The following is a 14,044-nucleotide window of genomic DNA, read 5'->3' on the forward strand; positions in this document are numbered from 1 at the left end:
ACACATATTTAATTGGACTTTTGATTCCCCTTTTGATTGACAACGAGCCCTTATCTCCACAGATAAATATGATATCTTTTTTTTTAAATAATTATAACATAATAAATCATTATTAAAAGAATACAAAAATGAACGTTTTGTTTTAAAATACAGTTCTATTAAATAATATTTAAATTACATACAAACATCTTCCACTTATCCGGGGCCGGGTCGCGGGGTCAGCAGTCTAAGCAGAGACACCCTTTCCCTAGACACTTCCTCCAGCTCTTCCGGCGGGACATCGAGGCGTTCCCAGGCCATCCAGGAGACATAATCCCTCCAGCTGTCCTAGGTCTTCCCTGGGGTCTCTTCCTGGTGGGATACGCCCGGAACACCATCCCGGGAAGGCGTCCAGGAGGCATCCGGAACAGATGCCCGAGCCACCTCAGCTGGCCCCTCTCGATGTGGAGGAGCAGCGGCTCTACTCTGAGCTCCTCCCGAGTGATTGAGCTCCTCACCCTATCTCTAAGGGATCGCCCAGCCACCCTGCGGAGAAAGCTCATTTCGGCCACCTGTATCTTGTCCTACAGCTCATGACCATAGGTGAGAGTAGGAACGTAGATCGACCGCGTTACTGCAGAAGCTGCACCGATCCGTCTGTCAATCTCCCGTTCCATCCTTCCCTCACTTGTGAACAAGACCCCAAGATACTTGAACTCCTCCACTTGAGGCAGGAACTCTCCACCAACCTGAAGTGGGCAAGCCACCCTTTTTTCGACTGAGAACCATGGCATATTTTTAAATACTTTAAAAAAAAATAGTAGATCATAAAAAGCCTTTCATTTTAGTTGAATTTGCATTGATTTGTCTGTATCTGAACCTGTGTGGGATGCTGTTCAGAACTACTGTTTATTTTCAGTAGCAGATAGGCCACATGAGCATTTCTCATTTGCATAAAGGACCCCGCAACCAGAGCTTGACATTAACACCCGCCGACCTGCCAAATGCGGGTGGATATCAGCATAGGCCTGTAACGCAGTCACTCTTACTAGCCACTATGGCAGCACAGGTTGAATTTTATATAATATATACATTTTTCAGTTGTAGTCTTTTAAAAAAGCATCTGAAATAATAAACTAAGTGCATTGTAGTGCTGTCAAAAATATAGATTTTTCGATAAATATCGATACTGACATATCTGAAACACTTCCAATACTAATTTCCAACAGAATAGATTCACGATACCAGCTGCACTCTCTCGCTCTCTAATTTCTCCAACAGCGAGGGACACACAAACCCGCCTCCCTTCACTCACTCGTTTCATTTGCTCCGGGTGAATATTGTTGGTGTTACAGGGCTTGAAATTTCGACGTGGGATTGCTCGTATTGCGCATCATTTTACTCATTCCCGCAGATTTTGTGCTCGCACCCAAAGTGCGGGCACATAAAGCCACCTCTCAGTGCTAAATTGAGTTATTTTTTTTCGACTACTTATTGTGCTTAAACAGTCAAATACTCAAATAATGTCAAAATGCCGGTCTTGGCGAGTATTCAAGTTAACACACTCGGTTATGTTTTAAGTGAACGTAAATAGTTGTGAAAGAAAAAGCATCTGTAACAGTATAATGGATCTGTGCGTCAAGTCTTAAAGTGACAGCAGCCTAGTATACCTGCTGCCAAGTTATGAGATAATATTAAAAATATCTATATGGCAGTTTTTCCCCCATGGTATCGATTGTCAAAATTGTGGCCAGTGAAATGTGGCTAGTAACAACCAATAGCGACAGTGCCTGGTGAGCAAAAAAAGTTAAAGGGGTGGTTGATTATGATTTCACTTTTGTAACTTTAGTTAGTGTGTAATGTTGCTGTTTGAGCATAAACAACATCTGCAAAGTTACAATGCTCAAAGTTCAAAGCAAAGGGAGATATTTGCTTTTAAAGAAATTGCTGTTTAAGGACTACAACAAACAGCTGGTAGGGACTACACGACATTCCTCCCGGGTTAGTGACATCACCAACCCTAAAATTTACATAAACCCCGCCCCCTGAACACGAATTATAGATTATCATGACAGAATATGCTAACCAATGACTAGAAGATAACTACACATCAGCTACATAAATTCATCAGCTAACCATTCAGAAATCTCCTGTTGCATTCTACATGTTGTCACTTCTTGAGTCTCTCCATCTTTGTCTGACTCCGGTTTGAACATTAAAGGCTAAAAAAAATTTAAATGTCCAGTGCATGTCTGTGTGAGGTAAAATGATACAAGCTGTTGTAGCTCCGCCCCCTGTGCCGGGAGCAGCAGCTCATTTGCATTTAAAGGAACAGACACAAACCGGTGCGTTTTTGCTCACCCTCAAAAAGTGACAAATTTAACATGTTATATAAAAATATCTGTGGGGTATTTGAGCTAAAACTTCACATATACAATCTGGGGACATCAAAGACATATTTTACATCTCGTGATGTCTAGTCCTGCCCGTAACCCATGAGGCTTTGGCTCTGCTGAAGGCAGTGGACACAAACAAAAGCTACATTAGAGTTTTAAATGAAGGCATATAGTGAAACACTGAAGACCTTATACGTTTGCAAGAGATAAAAAGGTCTATGTTACTGTATTTATACTCCACGCAGAACACTAATGGATAACTTAATGTTTAATCATCATTGCATTATATTTGTAAATTAATTTCATATTTGAAAAGTTGATTTCTGTGAGGGGGTGTTTATTTATTACTAATAGTAGCTGATTTTTTTTATTTATTATTATTTAAAATTAAAATATTTAAAATAAAATGTATTCAAATGTATTATTTATTTTATATAATTTAATGAATTAAAATGTTATTTATTTAAAATGTATTCATTTTATTTATTGCTAAATCTCTTAAGTAATTCATCTTAAAAGGTGCTAAAAAAATTAAATAATAATCATGGGGTTATTTTAAGGACGCAACATGTTCATCCTTGTTAAATTCAAGCAGATGGAAATAAAGATGATGTTGATCTGAGATGGCAGTGATGAGCTATACACACATGGATGCACTCATACTGACAACACACACACACACACACACTAATAGTGGCATTCTGAGTCAGGTCTCTTCATCTACCCTCTATTGGCTGCAGCAGAGAATGAGAGAGCGAGTGAACCTGGGAGGGGCCGTGCGATGAAGAGAAGGGAGGGTGAGAGAAAGCAAACAGCAGTGCACTAAGTGAGCGTGAGGGAGCTGAAAAGAGAAGGAGCGATTCAGCAGAGGAGAGAGGGGACTCCAGACTGGATGGGCCCAGCGGTGCCTTGATGGAGCATGGGTCAGGTTTTAGGGTTCTCCCACTGCAGTGAGTCCTTCTTTTATTCCCTTTGTCTGTGTATTTCTCTCCGTACGGTATTCTCTTGCTTTGTGTCTGATGCATCATCTTGTGTTGTGTGTTGGCTTCAGCACTCATTCACCTGTGTGTTTTGCTGGATTCTGCTGATGTTGCAGTGTGTACTAGCTCTGTGCATGTGTACGCAGCATCTGCATGAGACTTGTGCTGTTTACAAATGCTTTTGAGGGATGAACAATGGGGGAAAAATTGAATATTGTTGTTGTTAGTAATAATCTGGCACAATTTGGTGTAACAATTGTTACAATTGAGTTGTTTTTGTCTAATTTGTATTACAGTATGTGCGTGTAAGCAACAAATACTGTGATTACAGCAAATTATATGGTAGTTACACTGAAAATGTTTGTATTTTTTTATCAATATTAATAGATTGTCATGTATGTATTCCTTTTGATGGGGATATGTGAAGGGAATTGGTGAAACAAAAATACAATATTAACTATAACCAAAGCTAAGAAGATAAATGATTACAAATTGAATTTTTTAAAATATACTTTGACTCAATAATGATTTTTAATGGCTCTGCAATATAAGCATCGTAACAAAGTATTACATATTTAATATGACACTAAGCATATGTTTTTTTATAGATCAGGCATCAAATGCAACACTTATTTTTGTATAATATGTTAAGAAGGGAGCTGACAAAGGAAACCTCTCACTTCAAGATCTGAACAAAGCTCTGTTGCTTGGTTTGTTTCATTCATCCCAGTGTGAAATGGAAGCTCAGAGGCTTTTATCACAGGTCTCTTTTATGGATGCCCATAATATTCAAATGGACATGGGCTGGCTAAGCCTGGTTCACTTTGCAGTATATTCTCTGCAAGAACTGCCCAATTAAAGGAAAGGTCTGTCTGACCAACATTTAAAGCGAACATAATTTGCTTTGGCCTGTATTTAACAGTGCAATTCAAGTAAGAAACAATACAGAAACAGAATAATCCCAAAAATAATTTGCAAATAATAAGCAAAATACGCGTGTTTGCTTGTGCCATCTATATTCAGCATGGTAAGAAAGATTACAAACCGTTCCCGGCTCATATTAGTGATGTGGATGTATAGTGATGTGATGATGATTTTCTATCAATACTATGGGACTGTATTTTTCTACATTCATTTTTTGTCTGCGAAGTACCTTACGCTAGCTAATTAAAACTAGTTAGTCTGGGAACTTTCACCTTTCTATTTGATGTAATCATCTTCTATCCACCTTGTTTTTCACCATGGAAGTAAGCTATTTCCTGAATGTGCATATATTCATATATATACTATAGGTGAATAACTAGAAGAATATGGTTAAGTTATTTGCACTACGAACCAGTGCATTTATGATTATAACAATAAGTTAAAACAATACGCCAATAAATTCCAGTTTGCAATCAAGAAGCCTTGTTAAAACTTTTCATATATATATATATATATATGATTTTTTTTATATATATATATATATAATCTTTTTAAATGGGACAAAACATGACAAGTGATTGCCTTTATGTAGAATACAGAAAACCTTATTATTAGCGACACCGGTGGCCGTTAAGTGAACTGCAGCCAGCAACTTATTACTCACCCAGACAGCTCGTTCTTTTTCGTTCTTTGTTTAGAAGTAAAAAGACTTTGGCAATACCTTTGCAGCAATATCCAGACGCAGTCCACGCTGCTGAGAGCGACATTTATATGTAAAAATGTGCTGCGCGCTGCACTTCCATGTCAATAACAAAAATAAACACACAACAAAAATGACAGCGGTGAGAAAATATCAGATAATGAAGCAATTAATCATAGCGATGTTGATATGTTTGCACCAGCTCTGCAGTTCACCGGCATCATGTCGACTAATGAGGTAACTAAAATTCCACTGTTATGATAGTTTGATTATTATAGGCCAACATTTTAGACTAGACTATAGATCTGGCTATGTGAGACTATGGGCCCTATCTTGCACCCAGCGCAATTGACTTTGTACACCGACGCATGTTTCATTCCTATTTTGCACCCGCGCAAAGCGCGCTTTTCCCTCCACAGAAGCACGTCGCTAAACTAGGGAATGAACTTGCGCTCCCTGGGCGGTTCAGCGCAAAAAAGGAGGCGTGTTCCGGCGCAAACGTTCCCTGGTGCTATTTTACTGTTCCATAAAACAATTGCGCCACTGGCCAGAAAAAACCTAGTCTAAAGTCAGTGGCGCGTTGCGCGTTGTTCATTATGCTATTTTAAGGGCGCATGCTTGACCATAATGTATAGAGTGCACAACGCTCATACACTGTGATTCTCTAATCTACACAGAAGCAGCAGTTTTCATTTTTGCAAATCATATTATTACAAACGATAGATAGATTATTATATGCCTGTTTTAACCGAAGCTAATTTGGGTGTGTTTCTCCCATCCCCAATGTCACTTCTCTCTCTTTTACGGCCGTGACGAGAGCGTTGGTCTCCTCGGCTGTGAACCCCTCTTGACGCGCGCCTGGCAAATCCGCCGTTATAATAGCAATACGCCAAGGAAAAAGTGCGTCTGCTCTTAAAGGGAATGTGAGATGATGCTCTGATTGGTTTATTTCACGTTACGCCCAAACCACACCTATGAATAATGAAGCTACTTCAGACCAACCCCTTTTAGATTTGCGCCCGGCGCACGAGTCATTTATCCCGCCGGGAAAATAGCAACAGCGCCGAGACCCGCCCACAAAGTTACTTGCGCTTTGCGCTTTGACACTTGCGTTTCAGATCGTTAAAATAGGGCCCTATATTTCAAATTAATCCCTTTTCTTTGCATAACACAATGAAATTACAGCACAGAATAGCTCGTTTGGTATTATCCTAGACATTGTAAGCATTCGTTTCATAGAACGGAAGAGAAGCTCTCGAGAGCGCGCTTAAACTTAACATTTTGATTTTTCCGGCAAAAACGTCCCGAATCCTTCATAGACAACCTAGGTCTCGGATTTAAAGTTTTGTTTCAAGTTGTTCATACATTAGCAATTCAAAAGTGATTAATACATGACAATTCTTACATATAGCCCTTTTAAATTGAGCATCATATATTGCTCTCTCGTTTCAGAGGAATTCGGTACAGTGAACTCAACACCTGACTCCACTCCTTCCTGCTCAGATGGTAATATTTTCATATACAGTATATATTTAAATTTATGAGTGATTTAGTTATCTTTGCATGTTTTCCTGATATCCAAATCTGTTATAGCCTCTGATAACCCTTGAGGCTATTGTATGCGCAGTCATAAACATACACCATTTCTGCTCAGGTGGAAATGAGGAGTCTGACTTCCCAGAACTGCAGACAGCCAGGGAATGGTCAGACGACGAAGAAGGCCTGGAGGATGATGACGCATGTCTCAGCAGCTCATCCGTATGGGGAACGCCGCGTCAGAACTCCTTTGAGCTCACCTTCTCCTACATTGCCTTCTCCGAGAGCGATGGCTCATCGCGTAGAGACTCGGGGCGCCGCAGGACTGGGGGGAGGGGTAGCCGTGGTTCACTGCACCGCACGGATACTCTGGAGACCCAGGTACTTCCAGACTCCCCTGCTGTGGAGTGGGACCCTCATGACTTCTTGACTGGGGAGGGAGACGTGGAGGAGGAGAGCCTGACGTGGACACTAGAGCAACAGAGTCACAGGGTGGAGGAGTTTCAGGATAAAGACACAGGGACATGGGAAGCAACGGAGGAGATCTCAGGCATCCAAACACACAACGAAACATGCAGTCATCAAAATGAGCAAATAACAGGTGCTCATAAAAATTACCATTATGTGCAAATAACAACAAACGTGTGTTTGCATGTGTATGTAATGGACATAGGTCATTAAAGGGATAGTTCACCCAAAAATGAAAATTCTGTCATCATTTACTCACCCTCAAGTTGTTCCAAACCTGTATGAGTTTCTTTGTTCTGCTGAACACAAAGGAAGATATTTGGAAGAATGTCAGTAACCAAACAGATCTCGGTCCCCATTGACTACCATAGTATATTTTTTTCCTACTATGGAAGTCAATGGGGACCGAGATCTGTTTGATTACAAACATTCTTCCAAATATCTTCCTTTGTGTTCAGCAGAACAAAGAAACTCATACAGGTTTGGAACAACTTGAGGGTGAGTAAATGATGACAGAATTTTCATTTTTGGGTGAACTATCCCTTTAAAGTCTATGTGTGTAAACCTCACGCCCCTGGCCTCAAGAGGTGCGCTAGCGACTGACGCTAATAACTGCGGTGTTTAGCGTTTTTGTCAGCGTGCTCACCTCCCATGCTGGAGACTATGGTTCGAATCCTGCTCGGAGAGGGTCGAGTAAAGCCGGTTATATTTGGTGCCGTGACCCGGATGGGAGTGAGGTTTGGGGGTTGAGTGTAACGTAGACCAGTATGAGCTGTGCATGTAAACCTCACTCCCCTGGCCACAAGAGGTGTGCTAGCGACTGACGCTAGCAGCTGCAGTGTTTAGCGTCCTTGTTAACACGCCTGCCTGCCACGCCGGTTTGTGTCCCGCTCGGAGTGGGTCGAGTAGGACCGGCTACAGATAGACATGATAAAGTAGACACTTAAGGAGCCTTTAAAGGGAGGGACCTGACACTTAAAGTGACCTGGTCCATAATGGCCAGAATATTATAGTGTCAACTAGTGTCAACATCCTAGAATCATGGTGGTGAGTTTTGAATGGTCAAATGCCACTAAAAAAACTAAAAAACAATTAACCTTTTAGCATTCCTGTAAAATGTGTCCTAAAACGCCTAAAAAACGCATTCCCAAAATAAACTGCATGCTGTTCTTGAACCATTTGGAGTATATGCATGGTTTTGGTCTCTTTTGAAAGGGGACACTTTGAGGTTTGGTCAGAATCACTGTAAGTCTTACTGGTATTGAGTAATAGAACTTTGAACACACTAAAAAAGGAGAAAAAAACTTAATGTAAAGTAGACTTTATGTCTGTCAGCTGATTGTTGGCACATACATCGTTTTTTATAAACATATGTATATATATTAACACCAGATTATATTAATATGTCAGATTTTACATATAAAATAGACTAACCAGTATACAAATATAAATATAAAAAATAAATAAATAAAAATGTATATAATTACATTACAAATTATTCACAATGGTATAAGCATAAAACAATATATATACAGTATATATATATATAAAAAAAATGTATTGACCTTTTGCAATGAATCATTGTGTCACACCTATAATCTCATGGTGATTAATTGTGGATTATTTCGGCAGTACCACAACTTCATGGGTCAGACCCTTCTGTTGCCACGGAAACCACAGCCACCCTGCAGATGGTGGACCCATCACATACAACGCCTCCTGCCATTGGACATAACACTCAGGAAGAACAGATCTGTAAGCAGTGGTGCTCTGCTCTCAACTTATCGGAGGGGCCAACAATTCGCATCCAGATAGCAGGTTAGACATCACTTCCTACTTCTATAACCAATTATCTGCTCTCCAAGACTGCTTTAATTGTCATATTCTTTAGAGCCGGGTAGTTTTCTGACAGCACTTCATTAGTCAATATGTAAAACAGATCCTAGTAGGGATATGGTTTCTCTTGTTCACAAGAAGCGCAGGCTTCCCACATATGAATACAAATGCTCGTGTTTTATTGGAGAATACAGTTTCCATCTCCATGGTAACACACTCCAGGGGCTGCTACTATAATGGGCTGATGCTACTGAGTGGATTCCTGGCCAGTCCATCTTCATTATTCCACACAGACCAGAAAAAGCAGAGTCATGCTGTCTGTATGTGCTATACCGCTCAGAACCATTATGGTTGGCATGTGCTTTTCCGCATGGCGGTTAGAAGGGTGGTGGCAAAATGGATTCTCATGTGCTGTTGTGTAATGAAGTATATTGACTGTAAGTAGCCATTTGTGTCCAAAACGGATATTACAGACGGTATTCATGAAATTGACATCATGCAGAACAACAGATCTTCATGTTCACAATGTCAGTAGCATGTTACTGTATAATGCATAAGCAGAGCTGGGCTGCATAGCAGAAGCACATTAAAAACATATAAACTACACAACAGATATATTTATCAAAACAATAAATCTCAAATTAACTACATACGTGTACACTGCAAAAAAAACAAAAAAATTATTACACAAAACGAAACATACTTTACAACAGAGAGAATAGCCCAGGCATGCTGAAAATTCATGGTTCCCCGAAGAAAGCATATACAAAGAAAATACTAATAAAAAATTACTAATAAATAAATCATAAAAAGAAAATAGAAGACCTAAAGTAAAAAAAAAAACAGCATATATGTATTTTAGTTTCTGCATTGGAACACAGACTTTAAGTTTAAAGAAAGTAAACACAAGCAGCAAAGACGCAAAAACACTTTTATATTAAGGATACACAGTATATGGAAAAAAAAATATGACTATCTAATTGCAGTATTGTTTCTCAAATGTATCAAAGATTTTAGGAATTTTTACTGGGGGAAAAATGGGATAGTTCTGCCATGAAAACTCTCTGAGTGGGATAGTAATGGATATGACGATGTTAATTTGTTTGGTCTTGGAATAGATCTGCTACACTGCTGCTGCTGTTGGTTTTTCTTCTGCTGCTGCAGAGCAAGTACAGGACTTGCTACTGCCAATACACACACGATACACTGCTGTGAGCAAGTAAGAGGTGCTGCTGTACAATATAGCCTACATGAATTAGCAGTAGCAGATCTATACAGGTGGAGCTGGGGAAGGTGGAGGGTTTCTGAAAGCGCGCTGCACTGCTAAGGCAAATGCTGACCAAGTATTTGAAGGTTGAGCAGTGAGCTCATTGGCTACTGATACAGCAGGAACCAATCAGCTGTACCCTATAGAGGAAGATAGAGTTAAGGACCAGCTTGTGCCATCTAGAGAAACTTTGTATTTCAATTTAAAAAAAATCTCACCCTCATTCCAAAAACCTTCCAAAAAATGTAACATCAAATATTTAGTAAAATTTATCTCATAGTTTTTTGTCCATATAAACATATTTGCATGTAAAAACAAGTGTGTAAAACCTTTTGTGCTTAAATCAGTAAGTTCACACTTCCAAACTTAGAATACATTTTTTAACCACTTAATCCATTAGAACCCTAAAAAACGTTCTGATAAGCATCCTGTTGTAGATGTTGCTTAACCAATAAGCCAATGAAAATGTGGAAAGGGGGAAGGAAAATGAGGATAGAACAAAGAATCATTTTACATATTATATATAGACGGGGTCTAATATCCATAATTGTCTATTCTAATAGAAAAATGTTTTTGTACATTGCTTAAAGGTTGTATCAGCGATTTCAGGCCCAAACATAAATGATCACATTCATCTAATCTTTCCTAACGATCCGCTAGCTGCCCGCCCCATAAGCATGCCGTCAAAAAAACGCGTCTCTGTAGGCAGCCTAGGCTCTGAGATCTGCACTCAAAAACAATTGGTTTCACCAACCACTCAAAACCAAAACAAATAGTGTTCCAACCAATCACCGACAGGGGTGGGTGTTGTGAGGTTTTGCGCTCGTGCACGGCTGCCTATGACGGCTGCACGCGAAAACCTCACAACACCCACCCCTGTCGGTGATTGGTTGGAACACTATTTGTTTTGGTTTTGAGTGGTTGGTGAAACCAATTGTTTTTGTGTGCAGCTAGCGGATCGTTAGGAAAGATTAGATGAATGTGATCATTTCTGTTTGGGCCTGAAATCGCTGATACAACCTTTAATTATGATTTGTCTTTTTCATAAAAGTGGTTGTAGGTTGCATAAAGTCTAGTAATGTTACTTGTTGAGTGTATGTTATAGATTTACAGTGGTATTACTGTACATCGGTAATTAGTCTAAACTTATCTCAGGTAGATGTACAGTATGTACAATGTATTTGTGAGCTAGTGTATTTGTATCGTCCCACTATGTCAGTCTAACTGCCTCTGTCTTCTTTAATGGGGCGGGCACAATTGTGCAGGTTTATTTTTGGGCCGTTGGGCCAGTGGGGCTGCTGACAGCGCAGGCCCATCCAAAAACAGCTTGAGGGGGTTTCAGAGAAGATCAGGGACATAGACACAGGCCAGAGAGGGATCGGCCCATGAAGACTCCAAAATGACCAGTAAAGGTGAGGGACCAGGAAATATACACACAACAGAATATGACTGTCAACATAGAGAATAATTTAAGCTGAGTGCACAGAGACATGGATGAACTTTTTATTCCTGTCTGAACCACATAGCAAAGAGTTAGAAGTTTAATCATGTGCTGCAATTTCTGTCGAGTTTGTTTTTATGGTTTTTGATGTGACCGAGAGAGATGTGTGGTATTTCATGATGTACAAGATGGAGAATGAATGAAAATGGAGTACTTTTCTATTTATTCATACTGTTCCTAGGTTGTGTGTGGATGTGTGTTTTATGTATGTACAGTATGTGTTTGATGGGCATGATGGTATTAATCTATGATAGGTGGGTGTTATCAGTTTTGATTTACTAACCCTATACTTGTTTCTGATTAGCCAATTGCAGCTTTAGCTAGTCAAATATTTTGAGCAATGACTGCTAAACCTTAACCGTTGAAAGCAAATGATTTTCCTGCATAACTGCTGCTTTCTTCAACTAAAATCAATTATTTCACTAATGTAGTCAGATAGTCATTACCACCAAAAAAAACACCTTCAGGATCATACTTATCACTGTGTCTGGGTCGCGATTTAGCAATGAGTATGACCAGCGTTTATAAACATGCTTTTGTTGCTAACATTACTGAGATTTTGAAAATATATATTTAATTCAGTCTGAAAGTACACAATGTGCTCCTTTTTTAGAAAGTAGTTTAGAAAGTCATTAGTTTTCCGTTTGTTTACAGACAGCCAGCCTGAGCTGACAATCTTGCTAAAGCTAACCACGTCAAATAAGTCAGTAAGGCCACCTGGCATAACAATAGACAGTTGTGTCTAAAACTAGGGGCTTCTTACACATTACGTTGATGTTATAAATAGTCCATCCACCTGCTGCTAGGTCCACCATTCAGAGTCGCACGACAGACATGAATGGTATTAGCACTGATGTAATTCTGAATGGATTAGCCACAGTATTAGCCTGTGAGCTGTTGTTTTGCCTATACGAGTCTCTTAAGACAGTGTATTGAGAGTTTTCCCAATCTGACTTTATAACACTGAGAAGTGATTGATTAAAAAGTAAAACCTTTACTTTGTGCGGTTCTTGAAGCCCTGAGACGATTGGCAATGGGATACAAGTTGAGTGTTGTCAGCAGGTGCTTTAAGAGACCACTTTAAATTCTTACTTTCTCTTCCTTCCTACACTGACTAAAAATAGCCAAGGTCAGCCCAAAAGACTCCTTGCAGTTTGTCTCCATGTCATCAATAACTTAAACCTACCCACCCACTCATTTAGCCTTGGCATTTCTATCCTTTCTTACAAGAAGTTTTGATTCACATTTATCTACATTGCATCCTTACAGTGCTTGCAAAGCATAACTGTATTGATATTCATCTTTGTAACATTCAGTTTCGGCATTTGTTTAAAAAATAGAGTTCTAAACAAAGGTTTGGGAGGAGCTACTGTAGTTAATCTAATCTCGCAAATCATTACGCAAGAATTTAGCCTATAAAAAGCTGCTTACCACACGACCGTGTCACTCCGTGTCCTGCCTTATATCTGTCCATTTATTACTAACTTTATTTATTATTATACTTAATCTGTGGACTTTAAACTTGAAAATATAAGATTCTGTTATGCAAAGGTTTGTCTCCATCCATATGTCATAAATCTCTTACAGAGTGCAACAATTGGGTTCAGGAAGTAAAAATCCCATTCATTTTCTCCATAGGGGAATTGATTTTTTTATTTTTTAGGATAACTTATGAAAACATTAAAGACAGACCTACTGTGAGCCACAATGTTAATCGGTGGTATATACTTTTGTTGAAGCAATCAGCCCACATTATTTCAATGCATTTTTTAAATAATCATGTATAATCAACATTGCAATTCCTGGTGAAAAACTACATTATCCATAGTTTTGCAAAAATATTGGCTAATCACGCCAAAACAACACTTTAACACTCCACTCCCATAAGCACTTCATGCATATTTTCCAATAAGCTTAATTTATAGTTTCTATTTTTACATATCCAATTTTTTTTTAAATCAATAGTTTTATATTTATCCATTGTTTTTAATTTGGTAAAAAACAATTTGTGGTGTTCACTTTCCCTGATTACAGCTGTTAATTACCTTTGTCATTGTCTTTTTGTCCGATTTCCACTTTGCATTGTTCCTATGGGAGCCGAGCACATCATTTGCCAAACTAAGACGTGCTTTTGGGACAGCATCCTTTGGTGTCCATCATCCACTCAAGGCACTATCCCTAACCTAACCCTAAATGACAGGTTGATAAGAGTTTTAAGCATTAAGCCTAACCTTTAGATCTAATTGGTTGATCTGAATGTTCCAGGACCAACAAGGATGTTGATCCAAAAACAGGTTCTACTTGGGTAAATCACATTAAGCTTCTCATGCTCTTTATTAGAGGTGCTCACAAAACCCCAAAGTAATCTTTGACACATCCCACATTGTTTGTGATTCAGATGTGAACGCTACCTCTAATCATGTGGCTTGTTGAGGAGAGGCATGCTATTATGTTTCT

At 39.1% G+C, this 14,044-nt stretch overlaps 1 protein-coding gene across 3 annotated transcripts in view; it reads left to right on the forward strand.

Moving 5' to 3' along the window:
* The window catches only part of rtn2a (reticulon 2a), a 35,339-nt gene that overhangs the window by 12,324 nt on the left and 8,971 nt on the right, over window positions 1–14,044 (forward strand). The window contains exons 1-5 of one of the 3 annotated variants that reach the window (XM_084418922.1): window positions 3,192–3,325; window positions 6,432–6,485; window positions 6,634–7,116; window positions 8,616–8,801; window positions 11,352–11,498. In XM_084418922.1, the coding sequence (XP_084275048.1) occupies window positions 11,486–11,498 (13 nt within the window). In that variant the 5' untranslated portion in view covers window positions 3,192–3,325; window positions 6,432–6,485; window positions 6,634–7,116; window positions 8,616–8,801; window positions 11,352–11,485. Of the gene's footprint in view, window positions 1–3,078; window positions 3,326–6,431; window positions 6,486–6,633; window positions 7,117–8,615; window positions 8,802–11,351; window positions 11,499–14,044 lie in introns of those variants that run through there. The other 2 variants (XM_084418920.1, XM_084418921.1) reach the window with 2 other exon arrangements.

This window comes from Rutilus rutilus, assembly GCF_951802725.1.
Source record: "Rutilus rutilus genome assembly, chromosome: 9".
Classification (NCBI taxonomy): Eukaryota; Metazoa; Chordata; class Actinopteri; order Cypriniformes; family Leuciscidae; genus Rutilus; species Rutilus rutilus.